At 37.4% G+C, this 16,100-nt stretch overlaps 1 protein-coding gene across 18 annotated transcripts in view; it reads right to left on the reverse strand.

Annotated features, from left to right (window-relative positions):
• LOC149234940 (histone-lysine N-methyltransferase ASHH3-like) overlaps window positions 1-16,100 on the reverse strand; it is a 343,338-nt gene that overhangs the window by 279,646 nt on the left and 47,592 nt on the right. For all 18 annotated transcript variants that reach the window (XR_016246143.1, XR_016246139.1, XR_016246140.1 and 15 more), the window contains exons 5-6: window positions 375-453; window positions 96-267 (exon numbers count right to left, since the gene is read on the reverse strand). Coding sequence is in view for 5 of the 18 variants with exons in the window: in XM_089372008.1 (XP_089228134.1) it covers window positions 96-267; window positions 375-453 (251 nt within the window). In the remaining 13 variants the exon portion in view is untranslated. The remainder of the gene's footprint in view (window positions 1-95; window positions 268-374; window positions 454-16,100) is intronic.

Raw genomic sequence — 16,100 nt, forward strand, 5'->3', positions numbered from 1 at the left:
AGAAATTAATTTCATGATATTATCAAGAAATAAATGATCACAACTGGAGATTAAAAAATAGCAGTATGAAATATATAACCATAGTAAGTACAAACCATTTTTGAAGCTCAGTGTTGGGTCGGCAGCTATGATTGATAAATCGTGATTTGTTTGCTTTGTAGGTTGCATCAATGACCATTTCGCGAGTTATCTCCAATAAATAAAAATTTGTTTCGCCTCTTTCCTTCATCTTCCATAGTCTCTCTTCACATGTTTTGTCATCAATAACTTGATTTGAACAAAAGATTCAACCATCAAATTAGTCAGTTGCCATTTACCTGCTAAAAGGGCCACAAGCATAAGCTGCAACAATATAAGAACTCAAATATTATTACCTTCTCCTACATATTCTATCAAGAATTCTCCAGCCTTAATATCTTCATCTGCCTTCAGTCCCCAGCCACATTTCTCAGTCTAGAAGTAGCGTCAGAAACGTCAACATTTAATGAAAAGGATCTTAAAAATACTTTTATGCCTACCTAGTATTCTTATGATTCAAAAATATTACTTCAACAAGCTTGATTTCTGAGTTATTCCGTGTTTGATAAACGAATTACCCTATACAATCCGTTTGTTTACAGAGATGGAGTCACAACACTCTCAGATTTCAATAAATAACCTTAACAACGAATGATATAACTGCTTGACTTGAATCTAGATATTGCATAACAATGCATACCTTTCAAAACGATACCCACAAAGTTCTAGCACGCATATGAGACAACAAATAAACCCAAGTTTGTTCACTGTTAATATCAGTTCTAAGAGATTTCATCTCCTTCACAAAGTTTATAACTTTATTCCACAACTTCACTGCACAAATTTCTGAATTAAATATGGCTTTGGATAATATATTTAATGAATACTACCTTTTCCCTCTTAGCCACCGTCCAATGCACCTAATATGTATGAAAAAGGCGATTCAAAATTTAACTCGTAGGATATAAAAATATTGCATACCAAATCCTCCATTGCCCTTAAAAGCCTATAGTAATAATGGCAATTGAAAACTTTTACTTGATTATAAAACAGAGTTCATGAATTGTAAATCACAGAATAGCCACACCATTGACTAGCTGAAGAAGAAGAACAATTTAGATTCAATAGCAGAAGCTAAAAGTTCCATTTTGTTTGGTTATAAAGATTAATTTATTTTTACAGCTCATTTCATGTCATCCACCCCTGTTGGTGGAATTATGTTTTGTGCATTAAGATAGTTAAATGCTATGTTGCATGGGGACCCTTCCCCCCTAAAAAAACCCACGTACCCTGCGTTCCCGCATTCCGGGGACTTGTGGACACTTAGGAAACGTCCCCAAATTGTTGGGGACTTCATTGAGGACTCAAGGACTTGCTGGTTGTCCCCAAGACGTTCCGAGCATATTTCAAGGATGTTCTGGACAGATTTCAGGCACGTTGTGGAAAGATTTCAAGGATAATATGGGCATATATCTTCAGTTTTGACAATCATCGACATTGATGATTGGACAATAATAAATATTATCACTTTTCCCATATATTATTTTTGTATTACACTGAATATAAATCTGTTGTACAAGTTGCAGCTCAAAACATGGATTTTGTACGATGATGGGTTTCAATTGGGCTTCTAGTAATTTAAATATTGTATTTTCAACAACAAAATTACAATAAGCAAAGCCTCTATGTCAAGAAAACAGGAAATGCAACATTTCAAAGGGTTGATCCTTGTGGTTATTGCTCTTGCTTTTTCTCACTTTTTCAGGTCATCTCAGTTTTTACATATTGTACATGTGTTTCCAGGAGTCATTCAAGTCCAATGCTTCCACCATCCCAACCTCAAGCATTGTGAAAAACAATCAGATAGTAGTGACTTGGATTGGGTACTAAATGTTGGAATAAATTCCTATTCAATAACCTTCTTAATAATATATGAATCTAATCTCTTTATAGAATCAAAGTATTTTATAGTGGTTTTCAATACTATTGTATAAGTTAGCAAAACCTCTTGAGAAGGGAATGCCTTTTACATTTAGCATAATCATCATTAACAAGAAATATGAAGAAAATTGCTATAGAAACAGTTTTGTCGCATAGACTGTTCATGGGCTTTATTGCAAATTGAAAATACTTACACTTAAGTTTCCTAAAGCTAAACTGCATTTTACTCATGTCTAGCGTCCAATAATGGAAAGTGTCACAACCATTTTTTAAGTTGCTCGAGACTTTACAGAATTGGCATGTGTAAGGGTTGTGCAAAATACTATATAATATAGCTTGTTATGCTTGTAAGCTTGAATCAAATACAGATGTTAATAGTGAATTCTGAATTTTTAATTGTATTATCTATATATAGATATATATATATATATATATAATTGTCATCCCCAACCCATCATCCCCTGAAAAATTAGGGGGTGTGCTCTAGCCATCCCAAGGACACATCCCCCCATCCCGAAAACCAATGTAACATAGGTTAAATGTGCTCAAGGTGTAAGGTCCCCTACGAATTGAGGATGAATGAAGGACAAAATAGCCTATTGATCCCCATAGGCTACAATCCTCAATAAAGGGGAAAACCCCAAAATATCCAATTCTAGGCGAGTTTTGGGGCAGTTGGGCAAAGAAACCCAAAATTGGGGTTTGGAGTAAAATTTACTCAATCAATTAAGAAGAAGAGACCCCTCTAGGAAATCTATAAATATAAGAGGGTTGAATTCATTTTGGAGCATCATTGTGGATCATCTCATTTGTTCTTGAGCATTAGTTATGAGGGTTTTAAGACCGCTTTTTCCTTTTCAATTTCGGTGGTGAAAGATTCCACCCTAGTTGACACATTTTCTATTCTTCTTATTCTGCTCTAGCGCAGAAAACCATTTGGAAGGCAGCGAAATTCTTTGTTGGTTCTAGTTCTGGCATAGAGATTTCTCTTCCTAAAGAAGCAATGAAGTATTCCTTGCCTCTGTGGAACAAGCTGAGCTTTCCCTATTGAACAGATCGAACCCTTAGAAATCCGGGTTGGATGTTAATTTTCTGTGGAGCAGGCTGCAAACCCTAGTTCAAATAATATCTTTGGGACAAGTGAATTCGGGAAGCTTGAAACCATGTGAATTACATTCACTGAACGGTGTGACTTACATTGACGAAATGATGCGAATTTAGGAACTGGGCAGCACGTAACACTCTATGGAACCCAGACGCAAACCCTAGGTCAAACAAATCTCTAAAATTCTAAAGCTTGCAGTTATACATATTACAGTGGCTTGTTGATACGAGTTTGCAATGGTTCGAAAGGCAAGTTATAGCGACGAGGGGTCATACGGACCAAGGCAGATCGGACAGCAAGACCTGTCAAATAAGCAAACTCGTGGTTTTTATGGCATATTGTTCTTCATTGGACGTCTATGTAGTTTTTATAAAGCAAAAAATCCACAATTCGGAACCCCTGAAGGAAGTTGCGGACCCGTAACAAAATAATAAAGATTATGTGGAAGCACGTGTGAAATTTATCTTCACAATTTTAAATTGGCAAAAACAATTAATTCACTATTGCAATCTTCACAAAATTAAATTCAGGAACTAAAAAATTTATGCACACAAAAATTGGACACCAATATTTTTGGACAATAGTCCCTAAAAACCCCCAATGTGGGGAAAACTAGTATAGCAAATGAGGATTTATATTATTAATTCTACCTCAATTTAAGAGTACAACAAATTGCTTGCTTGATACTGCAAAGCTCTGGCAAATAATAATCTCCACTGACAAAATAATCAAGAGACATAAGGTCTCCTCTGCAAATCGATCTGGCTTCTTCCCAGCAACTCACACTCCTCCTAGCTATTCTCACTACTTGCCAGAAATGTGCACTGCTCCTCCAGAAAAATTTGTACAGCCTCTGGACTGCAAGTCAAACTGCCTCCAACAATTTGCTAGAACCACCCACTTTGCCTCCGAGTGATAGATCTGGTACTAGCACACTGAATCAAGCTCTCTTCTACAACTCAAACTGGCTAACTGACTACTTCACACTACTAATTTCAGCCTCCTTTGTTCACAAAATCAATCTCCTCCTTGCATCTGGAAACTGGAAATCAATGTGGAGATCTCCTCTACAATTTTTCTCCACAATCCTTGGCTAAACCCTTGTTGTCGATGTCTCCCTTTGCTTCAATTGTGCCCTTGCTAGCTCAACAACTAGGTAAGTCGAACTACTCAAGTGTATCTCTCCAACCCCATCAACTTGCTCTTATAATCTCTCATTGAATAATCAACGGCCATGATCTAACACCAATCGATGGCTAAGATCATCTTGACTCCATCAAATGACTTTTTCATAAGTCTCTATAGAAAAATCAATTTTCCTCAATTAATAGAATTTAATTAACTATTTTCCCAATTTAAACTTAGGGAACTTTTAATAATTGGCTAATTAATCTAATTGAGATGTTTTCCCGCGAAACCTTTTCTGGCTATTGGAGAAAATTTGTTCCCTAGCCTCATAGGCACCATAGAGACTAGAACACTTGTTCGCTATCACCAAAAACTAACAACACAAAGGATAGATCCAGGCGCAGACTTGTATCAACGCAATAGGGAATTTGAGGAGGCATGTGGAACTCATACTAAAATTGTGAACTTGGATGGTATTGGCAATTTTGGATTGTTGCAACATTATTTCATGTTATTGTGAAACAGTGGCATTGTGTTTAGATGGTAGTATATTGTACCACTGAATGGATTATTTGTTTAAAAGAAATTTTGAAACCCTAATAGAAAATTCCCCTAGTATACAACAGTGGTATCAGAGCATACATCCTACCAGCCTGTGAATACATGAGCATTGTATGTTTCCAGAAGATACATGCATCATCACAATAAGGAAAAAACGGAATACCCATAGTTCAGACATGGGGGATATAACAAGTGGCTCCACGAGATCCTAGAGTCATGCTAACAACAGTACTCCAGACGCAAGAGCAAACGATTGGTGTTGCGTGCATTAATACAAGGGCAACAACAAGGACAACAACTGATGCAGCTATTGTCTCAACGACGGCAACAACTTACTCAGTTGTTGACTCATCTCATAGGAAACCAAAATGTCAATGGCAACAATAGAACCACCATGGAAGGTAGCAGGAATCATAACCATAGTCCCCCTATACACCCTAACACCATGACCACCAGCGGAAGGAGTCACCAACCATTACTTCCTCAATTCACAAATAATCAAGCCATGGCAAACCAAGAAGTTGTTGAACCAAATAGACTATTGGACGAATACTTTCGGGAGTATGCAGCACTAGAAGAAAACACGCGAGCATCCATGACTTTCAATGAATACAGCAACTTTAGATATAGAAATAGACCTAGAAAATAGACTAGTTTTGAGCTCACACGCAAGGTAAGTAAACTTTCCCTCCTCTCATTTGATGGATCATCTAAATATTCAGCAAGAGTGTGGGTGCAAAAATTGGACACCTACTTCAGGCTCAACCCTATGTTAGAGGCAGACGCTATCCAATTCGCCACTCTACATCTTGAAGGAGAAGCGCATGAATGGTGGTACCATGGTCTAGTTAAGTTGGGGCATACAAACATCACTTCATACGAAGACTTTACGCAAAGGTTGATAGCTAGATTTGATCATAAAGAACCTGGACATACACTTCAGAGAATTGACACAACTCAAACAAACCAGATTGCACGGAGAATTTATTGCAAAATTCTAGCGAACCGCAGCCATGGTGTTGGATATATCTGAAGAATGATTAGTCATGCTTTTCATAGAGGCACTAGTGTTAAATTATCGTATGTTCTATGCTTAAGAGCAATTTACTTCAAATCTTCTTATTAGCCCAATATCAATTTCCATTATGCAATCACATCAACATGATAGTAAAATGCAGATAGAACATAAATGTAAACAACAAAAGACAAGACAAGCCAAGACAAGAGACACAAGATGTGGCACCAACCAGGGACAAACCCCAATGCGGGGAAACTATTTGATCAATTCTTCTATATTCTTCAATAATTCAGCACAGAGAGAGAGATAGTACAATATCACAAATCTGTGATTTTACAACAGCAGCAATAAAACCCTAACCAGCAATGTCAAAGCTGGTCAAACAGCTCCCAAATGACCTCAAGTCAACCTAGGAGAACTCGGCCTCCAACAGCAATAGTAAGCAGCCCAAAACAGTCAACGAAAGGTGGTCAAACAGCAGTCAACATATCAACAATCCTACAGTCAGCCCTAACCAGTCAACGTTGGTCAAATCTGTGGTCAAACAGGTCAACGTTTGGCTGCCCGCAATGCGGCTAGCCTAGGAGAGGCTGCCCAACCCAAGAACGCAGTCAAACCTCCTCTTCGTTGGTCAACGCATGCATAATACAGCCCTGCTGCTCCACGGTCAGCCCTAGGTCAACGCTGCCCTAAAACAGACCTGCGTCCTTCCTTCTCCCACGTGTGAGTGCCTTCCTCCTCCTACGCATACCCAAAAGACTAGGAGAGAGAGGAATGAGATGGTGAGATGAGTGTCATAATGCCTCAAGGTCTCTTCTTATATGCCACGTTGAGGATAAGCTGGGGATGTAAAACACTATTTTGCTTGCTGGCCAACCTTGACAAATTGTCAAGAAATACAAATAAATTCATATCTCCATGAATACATGTTGGAATCGGATGATCGTTAGATCAATCCTACACCTCTCGATGAGAGGAATCCAAGAAAAATATCAGCTGCCATAAATGAGGTGACCCACATGGAGTTTGGCCCTAGCTGCCAATTTTAACAATTAGCCGAACCCCTACAAGGTTGGAACTTGGATCAAGGCATTCAACCCCCCCACCGTTCAGAAGGATATCAAGCAGACTCGGGATATGGGAAATGCAACAACTAAGTCTAAGGCTCAATCCAAGCCCTTCATTCCCAAAAAGAAAAGGAAAAGAGGCCCTCTCAACGTGATTGGCCTAGACAAGACAGGTTAGATGAGGGAGACCCAAAGCGAACTAAGGAGGAAGACGCTATGTTTTACTTGCAGGGAACCATGCGAACCTGGACATCATTGTTTAGGTAAGGGGAAGATTCACTACATTGAAGTGCTATCTGACGATAAGGATGAAGGAGAAGAACCCACACCTAACAATGAAGAAGTCTTTGAGCCTAGCAGCCCCAAGGAAAAACTACCACAGGAAGAAGGTAAGGAGGAGGAAAACCCCCCCCGAAGAAAAGAAATCCTAACCCAAATATTACACCTTCAGGGTCAGGGGAGTCGTCAAGGGACAACGCATCGCAGCTTTGATTGATGGGGGAGCTACACACAACTTCATTGATGTGATAGTAGTGAATATGCGAACTTGTGGTTTTTGTGGCATATCGTTCTTCATTGGACGTCTCTGTAGTTTTTATAATGTCAAAAATCCACAATTTCGAACCCTGAAGAAAGTTGTGGACCCATAAAATAATGATAAAGATTTTGTGGAAGCACGAAGGACAGATCCAGGTGCAGACTTACATCAGCACAATAGGGAATTTATGGAGGCACGTAGGGTATTTTTGCAGCATAACCAAGGTTATTGGAGTGCGGACCTGAGGCACTTAGGAAGCTATGTAGTAAATCAAATTTTATGTTATCGACTAAACTGGTTAATGGGACGGTTGACTTAGCTATATTCTAGATAGTAGTAGTAGAATAGTTTCAAAGTGTGGACCAGTATAGTTGGATTTTATTTGAACAGTATTTTGAGCCTATGAAACTCATTGTACTGAAATTGTAAACTTGGATGGTGTTTCCATTTTTGGATTGTTGCAACACTGTTGAATGTTATTGTGAAATAGTGGCATTGTGTTTGGATGATAGTATATTGTACCACTAAATGGATTATTTGTTTAAAAGAAATTTTGAAACCCTAGTTATTTGAAAGCCTTAATAGAAAATTGCCCTAGTATACTACACATGGATCATGGAATAATTGTTTACGGCGGCAAAACTATTATTATCTATTTAAATTATATGTGAGAATTTTGTTTGCAGGTTAATTGTGCAATTGTATTTACATTGTGGCATCAAGGCAAGAAGTCGGTGTGAATTGTTGGTTTCACAAACTACCCCATATGTTCACAAAGCAAAAATAATATTGGGTATGTTACAACATTGGGGTTGGATGGACCATGTACCTCTTCCTACAAAATCTAGCACTCTAGTGCAAAGCCTCATTAAGCAATATAGATTGAAAGCATCAACGAGAGAGTTACAACTATCACCTCAACAACTACTTCGTTGCTTTTTGTGCTTGGATGCAATCCCCACAAGGGAGGTTTCCCTAGTAGATCTTAAAGATTAAGTAACCCAAGTGATCTTATGATAAATACCTTGTAAGGATGCTACTACAATATTCACATAAGTATAAATATGCAAAGGTTAAGGTCTTGGGTGATTTAAGGTATACATGGAAGAGAGAAAGTTCCCTATGGCTAAATCTAGAGGGCTTAGTCAAACCAAAAGAGGCTCAAATAGGTACCCAAACACCTGCAATCAAGAAAATATAATATACATTGTTGTTATAAACTAGGGTTTTAATTAGTAGATTTACAGCATGTAAATATTTATAACAACAAGAAAACAACCCTGAAACTCATAATAAACAATTGTAGAATTAGGATTGATCATTAAGTAAATAAGAGAAAAAATTACAACAATTTTCAATGGTTGAGAACAAATAAAACCTAGACGTCAGCCCTGATTAATCGCTGAAAATACATATAAGTATATAACATAATTTTTTTGCCAAATGAATGCAGGCAAATTCCAACCATAGGACAATAAGGTCCAAGGTAAATAATGTGCACAAACGCATATTTTGTTGCAACTTAAACATAATTTACCATAGAAAACATAAAAAAGAAAAATTTAGGGTTTTACTTTTGTATTTCATGGATTGGCACAAGAGATGTCCTAGTGTCTTGCTCAATCAAGGGCTAAAGGAATCTAGCGCTATAAATCTATGGAAGGGGACCAATGGAAGCGAATTCAAGGAGAGAGAGAAAGACAAGCTTGTGTTTCTCAATCCCCTAAGTTAAAACCTAGCATCCTTATATATTCTTTAGAGATTAAAATGGAGGAAGCTACACTTGGGTTCCGCAAGAGAAACTTCATGAAATCTCTCTCAAGGAGATGTTAGAGGCATAAACATTTAACAACACTTTGGTGAAAATTTCATTTAAAACCCTAATTCCTCAACAAGTACAAGATGGAAAAAAATATTCACAAAAAATTAGCACATGTCATCAAAGAAGCACTAATAATCATCCAAGAGAGAGAACCATGCACTCAAAATATCCTCCGCAAGACAATTCCGCTCAACTAATGCTCCATAGCGATCAAGACATAAAAGATTATAGTCTATCTAGCGCACATTGATCTCCAAGTGTGTGTGATAATGATCCAAGAGAAATTGACCCCCCTGTATTTATATGAGGGCAACCAAGTCAATTCTTTCTTAAGTTAGACTGAAAGCCGTAAAAATAATATTAAATGTGATCATAAGTTGGATAGTGTTGAGAAATAAAGGGCAACTAGATTAGGGTGATTTCTCTTACTTTGGTAATTGCTTGTGATGTTCTTTTACTTAACTTGTTGTACTTGCAATTAACTTCTTCTTATCTTGATTATTATAGTGTTCTTTATCATCAAACAGCTACCAATGAAGATCAATGAGACAAGAGGAAACAAAATGTAGGCTACTAGCTACAGCCAAAACCTCTCCTCTTGCGAGATAAACCCAAAAGAATTATTCTCTTCTTATAGAATCTTCAAATGACGAATTCCAAGACCTATGACCCAATACCAAGACCCCTCCAAGACCAAGTCAAAACCTCTTCTTGATGAGCTTCTCTTCAATAAAGTCAACACTAGTCAAACTAGCTGCAACACTTCAGATTTTCAGCTCTTACTTCAGATTTCGGTCACTGCTTCAGAACGGCACTTTTCAGCCTTCCTGTTCTCTCTGCAATTTTGCCCGTGTGACTGAATTAGGGCAGAAATATGATCTTTTTCTCTTTCGCTTGGCTTGGTTTCCTTTCCTTAGTAACTCAGCTTTCTTTTTAGTTCCATTGGATAGTGTTGAGAAATCAAGGGCAACTAGAATAGGGTGATTTCTCTTACTTTGGTAATTGCTTGTGATGTTCTTTTACTTAACTTGATGTACTTGCAATTAACTTCTTCTTATCTTGATTATTATAGTGTTCTTTATCATCAAACAGCTACCAATGAGCTTCTCTTCTTGATGAGCTTCTCTTCAATAAAGTCAACGCTAGTCAACTTGCTGCAACACTTCAAATTTTCAGCTCTTACTTCAGATTTTGGTCACTGCTTCAGAACGGCACTTTTCCGCCTTCCTATTCTCTCTGCAATTTTGCCCGTGTGACTGAATTAGGGCAGAAAAATTATCTTTTTCTCCTTCGCTTGGCTTGGTTTCCTTTCCTTAGTAACTCAACTTTCTTTCTAGTTCTATTGTCTCAAAACTTCAGCTCCTTTTAATAGGTCTGCAATTCGGTCTTGTTGCAATAGCAGTGATGCCCTAATCTTCGCACATGTGGAGGATGGCAGCCCAAAAACACTTCGCTTTTCTTCTCCCTTTATTCTCCTTTTCTTCGCTAAGTATTCCTTGTCTTTGTTGTGCTTCAACAAACTTCTTGATTGAACTTGATGATACTCCTTAATGAGGTCGAGTACTTCTCTATATATAGGCTTCTTATGGAGGTCGAACAACCCTTTCATGAAGCCAACTTGACTTTGTAGGTTGAATATGTCTTGGAGGGTCTTTATAACACTTTTTATGCCTCAAATAAATTCTCTTGACATAATACAAGATGCCCAAAGGGGTTTTTCATATATGACAATGACTCAATTGACTTCTTGACTCTATGACAAACCCTAGAAGCACTCAATGGGTGCTTGACCTACAAATAAATTGACCTTGAGCATGAAACCCATGCTACAAAAGATAATAATAATAATTTTACTTTCTTTTTACAATAAACAAGAATCAAGAATACATTTCATATTTATGAAGACCGAACCTAGTTACCTATTTCAACACTCCCTCTTAACTAGGGAGGTATTCATAAAACATACAAGATACTTGGACATTCTCATATTGAGGAATTCTCATAAGAAGAGTCGGATCGGTAAGTCATCTCATAAGCTATTTATTCAACTTATATCGGTGCATCTCATCATATCAACCAGCATTGTCATATAGCAAGGCCTTGACTAACAGCTCTATCTCTCCAAAATATTAGAGCACAATGTTGGGACACACCTTCATCGTTGTCTCTCAAGGCAAATACCCCATCTGGATGTTCACAAGGTATGTCCTTCTAGGACCATTCCTGTCTTGGATTAACACATCCTTAAGGAATTCCCTCTTCAACTACTCTTACCTATTGGATGCCCTACCTCATCCTCAAAGAGTATCGGAAACCAAATGCTTACCCAATCCTCCATTCTTTCTCCATAAAGAAGACAAGAATGATGTGCTTATCCCTCCCTCTCAACTAGGGAGGATCTACTCATTCCTATAAAGGGAATATACCCAAGGTCCCTCTTACCTAGGGACTTGTTACCAATAGCAATTATCTGCTCTTCGGTGGAGATCATGGTACCATCTGCAGCTTGCAAGGCTCCTCCTTTTGGCATCATGTCATGAACTTCAACTTCTTCATCATGGAACCTTCTTCTTCCAGAACTTCTTCGTAGGCATTGGCCACCTTCTCCATCACTTCACTTCAACGAAATATAATGTTGAACCAATGTTGGATGCCCTACCTCATCCTCAAAGAGTATCGGAAACCAAATGCTTACCCAATCCTCCATTCTTTCTCCATAAAGAAGACAAGAATGATGTGTTTATCTCTCCCTCTCAACTAGGGAGGATCTACTCATTCCTATAAAGGGAATATACCCAAGGTCCCTCTTACCTAGGGACTTGTTACCAATAGCAATTATCTGCTCTTCGGTGGAGATCATGGTACCATCTGCAGCTTGCAAGGCTCCTCCTTTTGGCATCATGTCATGAACTTCAACTTCTTCATCATGGAACCTTCTTCTTCCAGAACTTCTTCGTAGGCATTGGCCATCTTCTCCATCACTTCACTTCAACGAAATATAATGTTGAACCAATAGTCATGTCATCCTCTGGTTATCCTTCATTCAGCTACCTCTTCCAAGTCATGTTGCTTTCAGGGTCTTTCATCCAATCTTAGTTGTAGATGAACTTCTACAACTCTCTTTCTCGGTAGCCATGTTTCAACCCAACCAAATGCTTTCAAAAATCAAAAACGAACATTAGATCAAAGTTACCTTTTTATGATGGCCTTTCGTCATGACATCAGCTTCTAGCAGCATCAACATCCTGCACATGTATGAATCCATCTCCAAGACATTCATTACCAAGGTTCTCCTTTTCCAACATACATATCAAGGTCTTCATACCTTCTTCATGGAGATGTCATAGTTAATCCTTCTTATTATCAGATGTTGATCACTTACCATATCTTACGTGACTATAGATACATCTTTCACGAACTCTTCTTTCATCCTTCTTCACATATTGCTTTCTCGGGATCTTCTATACATAGTTCCTTCATCATAGGAACCATATTTGCCAACTTCCTCATATTCTCCATGAGGTCATATTATGTTGATTTCATCTTTGCCAATATGTTCAAGGCACATTGCCTACATGCCTTCATGTATGGAAGAGTTTCTTCTTCATGCTTATGAGATAGATCTTTCAACCATCATATTTGCAAGTTCCAACCATGTGATGACATGACTTTATATATCTATTACCAAATGTGTACGTACCTCTTCCTTCTTGTGGTCATCTAGACTTCCTTTTAGCAGCTTCCTTTCCTTGCTTGAGGATGAAAATACTTCAACCAACTTGTCATGCTGCACATCTTTGTCATCATACCATCATCCTTCTATATTGTGGATCCCATACTATGTGGAATGTAGACTATTTGTGTGACACTTGCTTCTTCAAAGAATGATGAACCCTTCTATCAAGGATTCCAATGAATGATCTTGATGATCCTTAGTTTGCAAATGTTCCTTTCTAATGATGATGGTGTATGATGATCCCTTCTATCTTGCTAGATGACCTTCTGCAACCATATAGACTGCTACTTCGGTTGTCCTTCTATGATTCTAATGATGATGCCATGAGCTACTTCCCTTCTATCATGTCCTGTGACTGCTTTAACCACATAGACTTCTTCTTTGGTTGTTCTTCCATGATTCTATGATTATGTCATCTCAATCTTTGTCATATTGCATCCTATCATGCTTGTGATGCTTCCTATTTTTTATTTGCTAACTTCAATGCACTTGAAAATAGATCAAGTGCGTGAGAGAACTTCTAATAGTGGAGGCCTATCACTTCTTCCTTCTTTGACTTTTTCTTTTCAGGGTCTTCTACTTCTTTGGTGATATGGGCTTCATTTCTTTCCTTTCTCTTCTTGTTGTCCTTATTGAGTTTAGGACAATTCCTTTTGAAGTGCCCATATTCATTACACTCATAACATTGAATCTTAGACATGTCGATTTTCTTTTGAAACTTCTTTCGAGGCCCAAACTTTCCAAATTTTCCTTTCTTTCTAGCCATTGTTGCATATGGTTCAGTTTGTTCATTTGCTCCAACGTTGGTCTTCGCCTTTAATCTTGTTTCTTCAATCTTGCATAATGACCATAGATCATTGAATGGGGTAGTTTCCTTCTTCCCATAGATGCTTGATACAAAGTTGCCCCATTCATCAGGTAGTGCATTGAGCACAATGGTGGTCATCTCTCGATCAGACATTATTTCTCCAAGTTCTTGTAGTTGGTCTCTTATTTGAGATACCCTTATAAGGTATGAGGCTACCACTTCTTCCTTTGATACCTTCATCTTATATAGTTCAGTTCTTAATGATATAATTTCTCCTGCAGTGCTTACAGAGAACAATTCTACCAGCGTTTCATAGATTTCTTTCATTGTCTTCAACTTTGCTACATAAGGAATGAGAAAATCCTTGATTGACTCAATGAGGGTCTTTTGAGTGTAATGGCCCACCTACAATTACAAACAAAATGCGAATATTAGCATACATACAGGGCATCCATATGATAGCTACATATGCATGGGCCCGCATGTATTGCACTAGTATACATACTGGCTAATACTGAGAAATGTCTAAGTTTAGGTTAATGAATTGATTATCGAAATTAATATATATATATATAAAGAATTAATCATATATATATATATATATATATATGATTAATTATTTTAAATTATATATATCTATATATATATATGATAAAGATAATAAAAAATATATGAAATTTTATTTAATTTATATTTAATTAAAATAAATAAAATCATTTATTTAAATATTAAAATCAATCTTTGTTAAAATATAAATGAATCAATTTAATTAATTATAAATTAATTTAATAAAATCTAAATCTAAACTAAATATTAATTAAATTAATTTAATGAAATCAAAATCCAAACTAAATAAATACACCACCGCCTCTATCCATAAAGGAAGAGAAGGGTCGAGAAAATGAGAAGGAAGCTGACAGCGAGAAGAAAATGGAAATGTTGGAGGAAGGAAGTTGACAACGAGAAGAAAAGGGAAACGGTGGAGGAAGGAAGCCGACAGTGAGGAGGTAGAGAGGTGGTCGAGTTGAGGATATAAAGAAGGGAGAATACCATAACAGGGACACACATTTTTTTCTGGGAGTTAGAGAGAATTCGGTGAAACCAGAGGAGAATTTGGGGAAGGGACGAGAATTTCTAACAGAATTACAGAGATTGAGCTTGATTGTTCTTGGAATTTTGGGCACGAGGGCCGAAAGATTTGTCTTTTGGATCTGGGGACTGTATAGGTAGACCCCGAATAGGTTGGGGGGAAACAGGGCGGTTTGGTAACTACAGCAACAAGAACAACCACAATCTAAAAAGACCTGCAATTGATTCTAGGTATTCTTCTAAAATGTAAATTTTAAATATTGATTCTTGTTTAGTTAAAATCTACATAGTCCGATACTGTCTGCTTAAGAATTTTACAGTTTAGGTATTACATTTTGTAAAAATTTCACAGTTCAGGTATTACATTGAGCCCTTATCTCTCCTTTCATGTACTTTGATAGTACTTGAGATTGCTCTCGAGGAGGTTTAGTGGTTGATCCCGTGACATATTCACTAACTTCATTTTCTTTGAGGATCAAATCTATTCTCTTCTTCCATGCAAGGTAATTTGATGACCCAACAAGTTTGTTATTCTCCTTGCAGAAAGAAGTCATCGTAGATTGAGACATAAAATATAGAGAACTTACTAGTCAAGTGAAGATGTTGCTTTGATGATGATATCTTCAACTTGATGCCTTCTTGACGATGTTGACAATTGAAGATACCTTTTTTTTTATGATGATTGCTTCCTTGATGATGTTGACATGATTATCTTCTTCACAGATGTTTGAGGTGCGATCCTTTCTTCAATGTGAGGGAGATTACTTTGATGATGAACTGTTCTTCCTTGCTTCATTTGGTAGATGATTGTAGAATGAGTAAGCTTCCCAAGAATGCTTCACGTGTAGAGTCCTTTTGAATGGAGGTAGGGTCTGTGAGGTCTTCTTATTCTTCTAAGAGTTGAGATGATGTGATCCTTGTGATGTGATGGATAGTCCTCCTTGAAGCTTCTTAATTCTCCTTGATGATCTCCTTATGCTCAGTCCTTATGTATTCTTCTTCACATGTATGACCTTCAAGTTGCCTTCCCTTGTTGTTGTCACCTTAGCCTGATTGCATGTTAATAAATCAAGGCAACTAGATTAGGGCGATTTCTCTTTCATTGATAACTGCTTGTAATGTTCTTTTACTTAACTTGATGTACTTGCAATTAACTTCTTCTTATCTTGATTATTATAGTGTTCTTTATCATCAAACGCCTACCAATCAATGAAGATCAATGAGACAAGATGACACGAAATGTAGGCTGCTAGCCAGGGACAAAACCCA

Source organism: Pinus tabuliformis, chromosome 8 (genome assembly GCF_031772625.1).
Source record: "Pinus tabuliformis cultivar Carrire ecotype Pingquan chromosome 8, CPIR1, whole genome shotgun sequence".
In the NCBI taxonomy this organism is placed as follows: Eukaryota; Viridiplantae; Streptophyta; class Pinopsida; order Pinales; family Pinaceae; genus Pinus; species Pinus tabuliformis.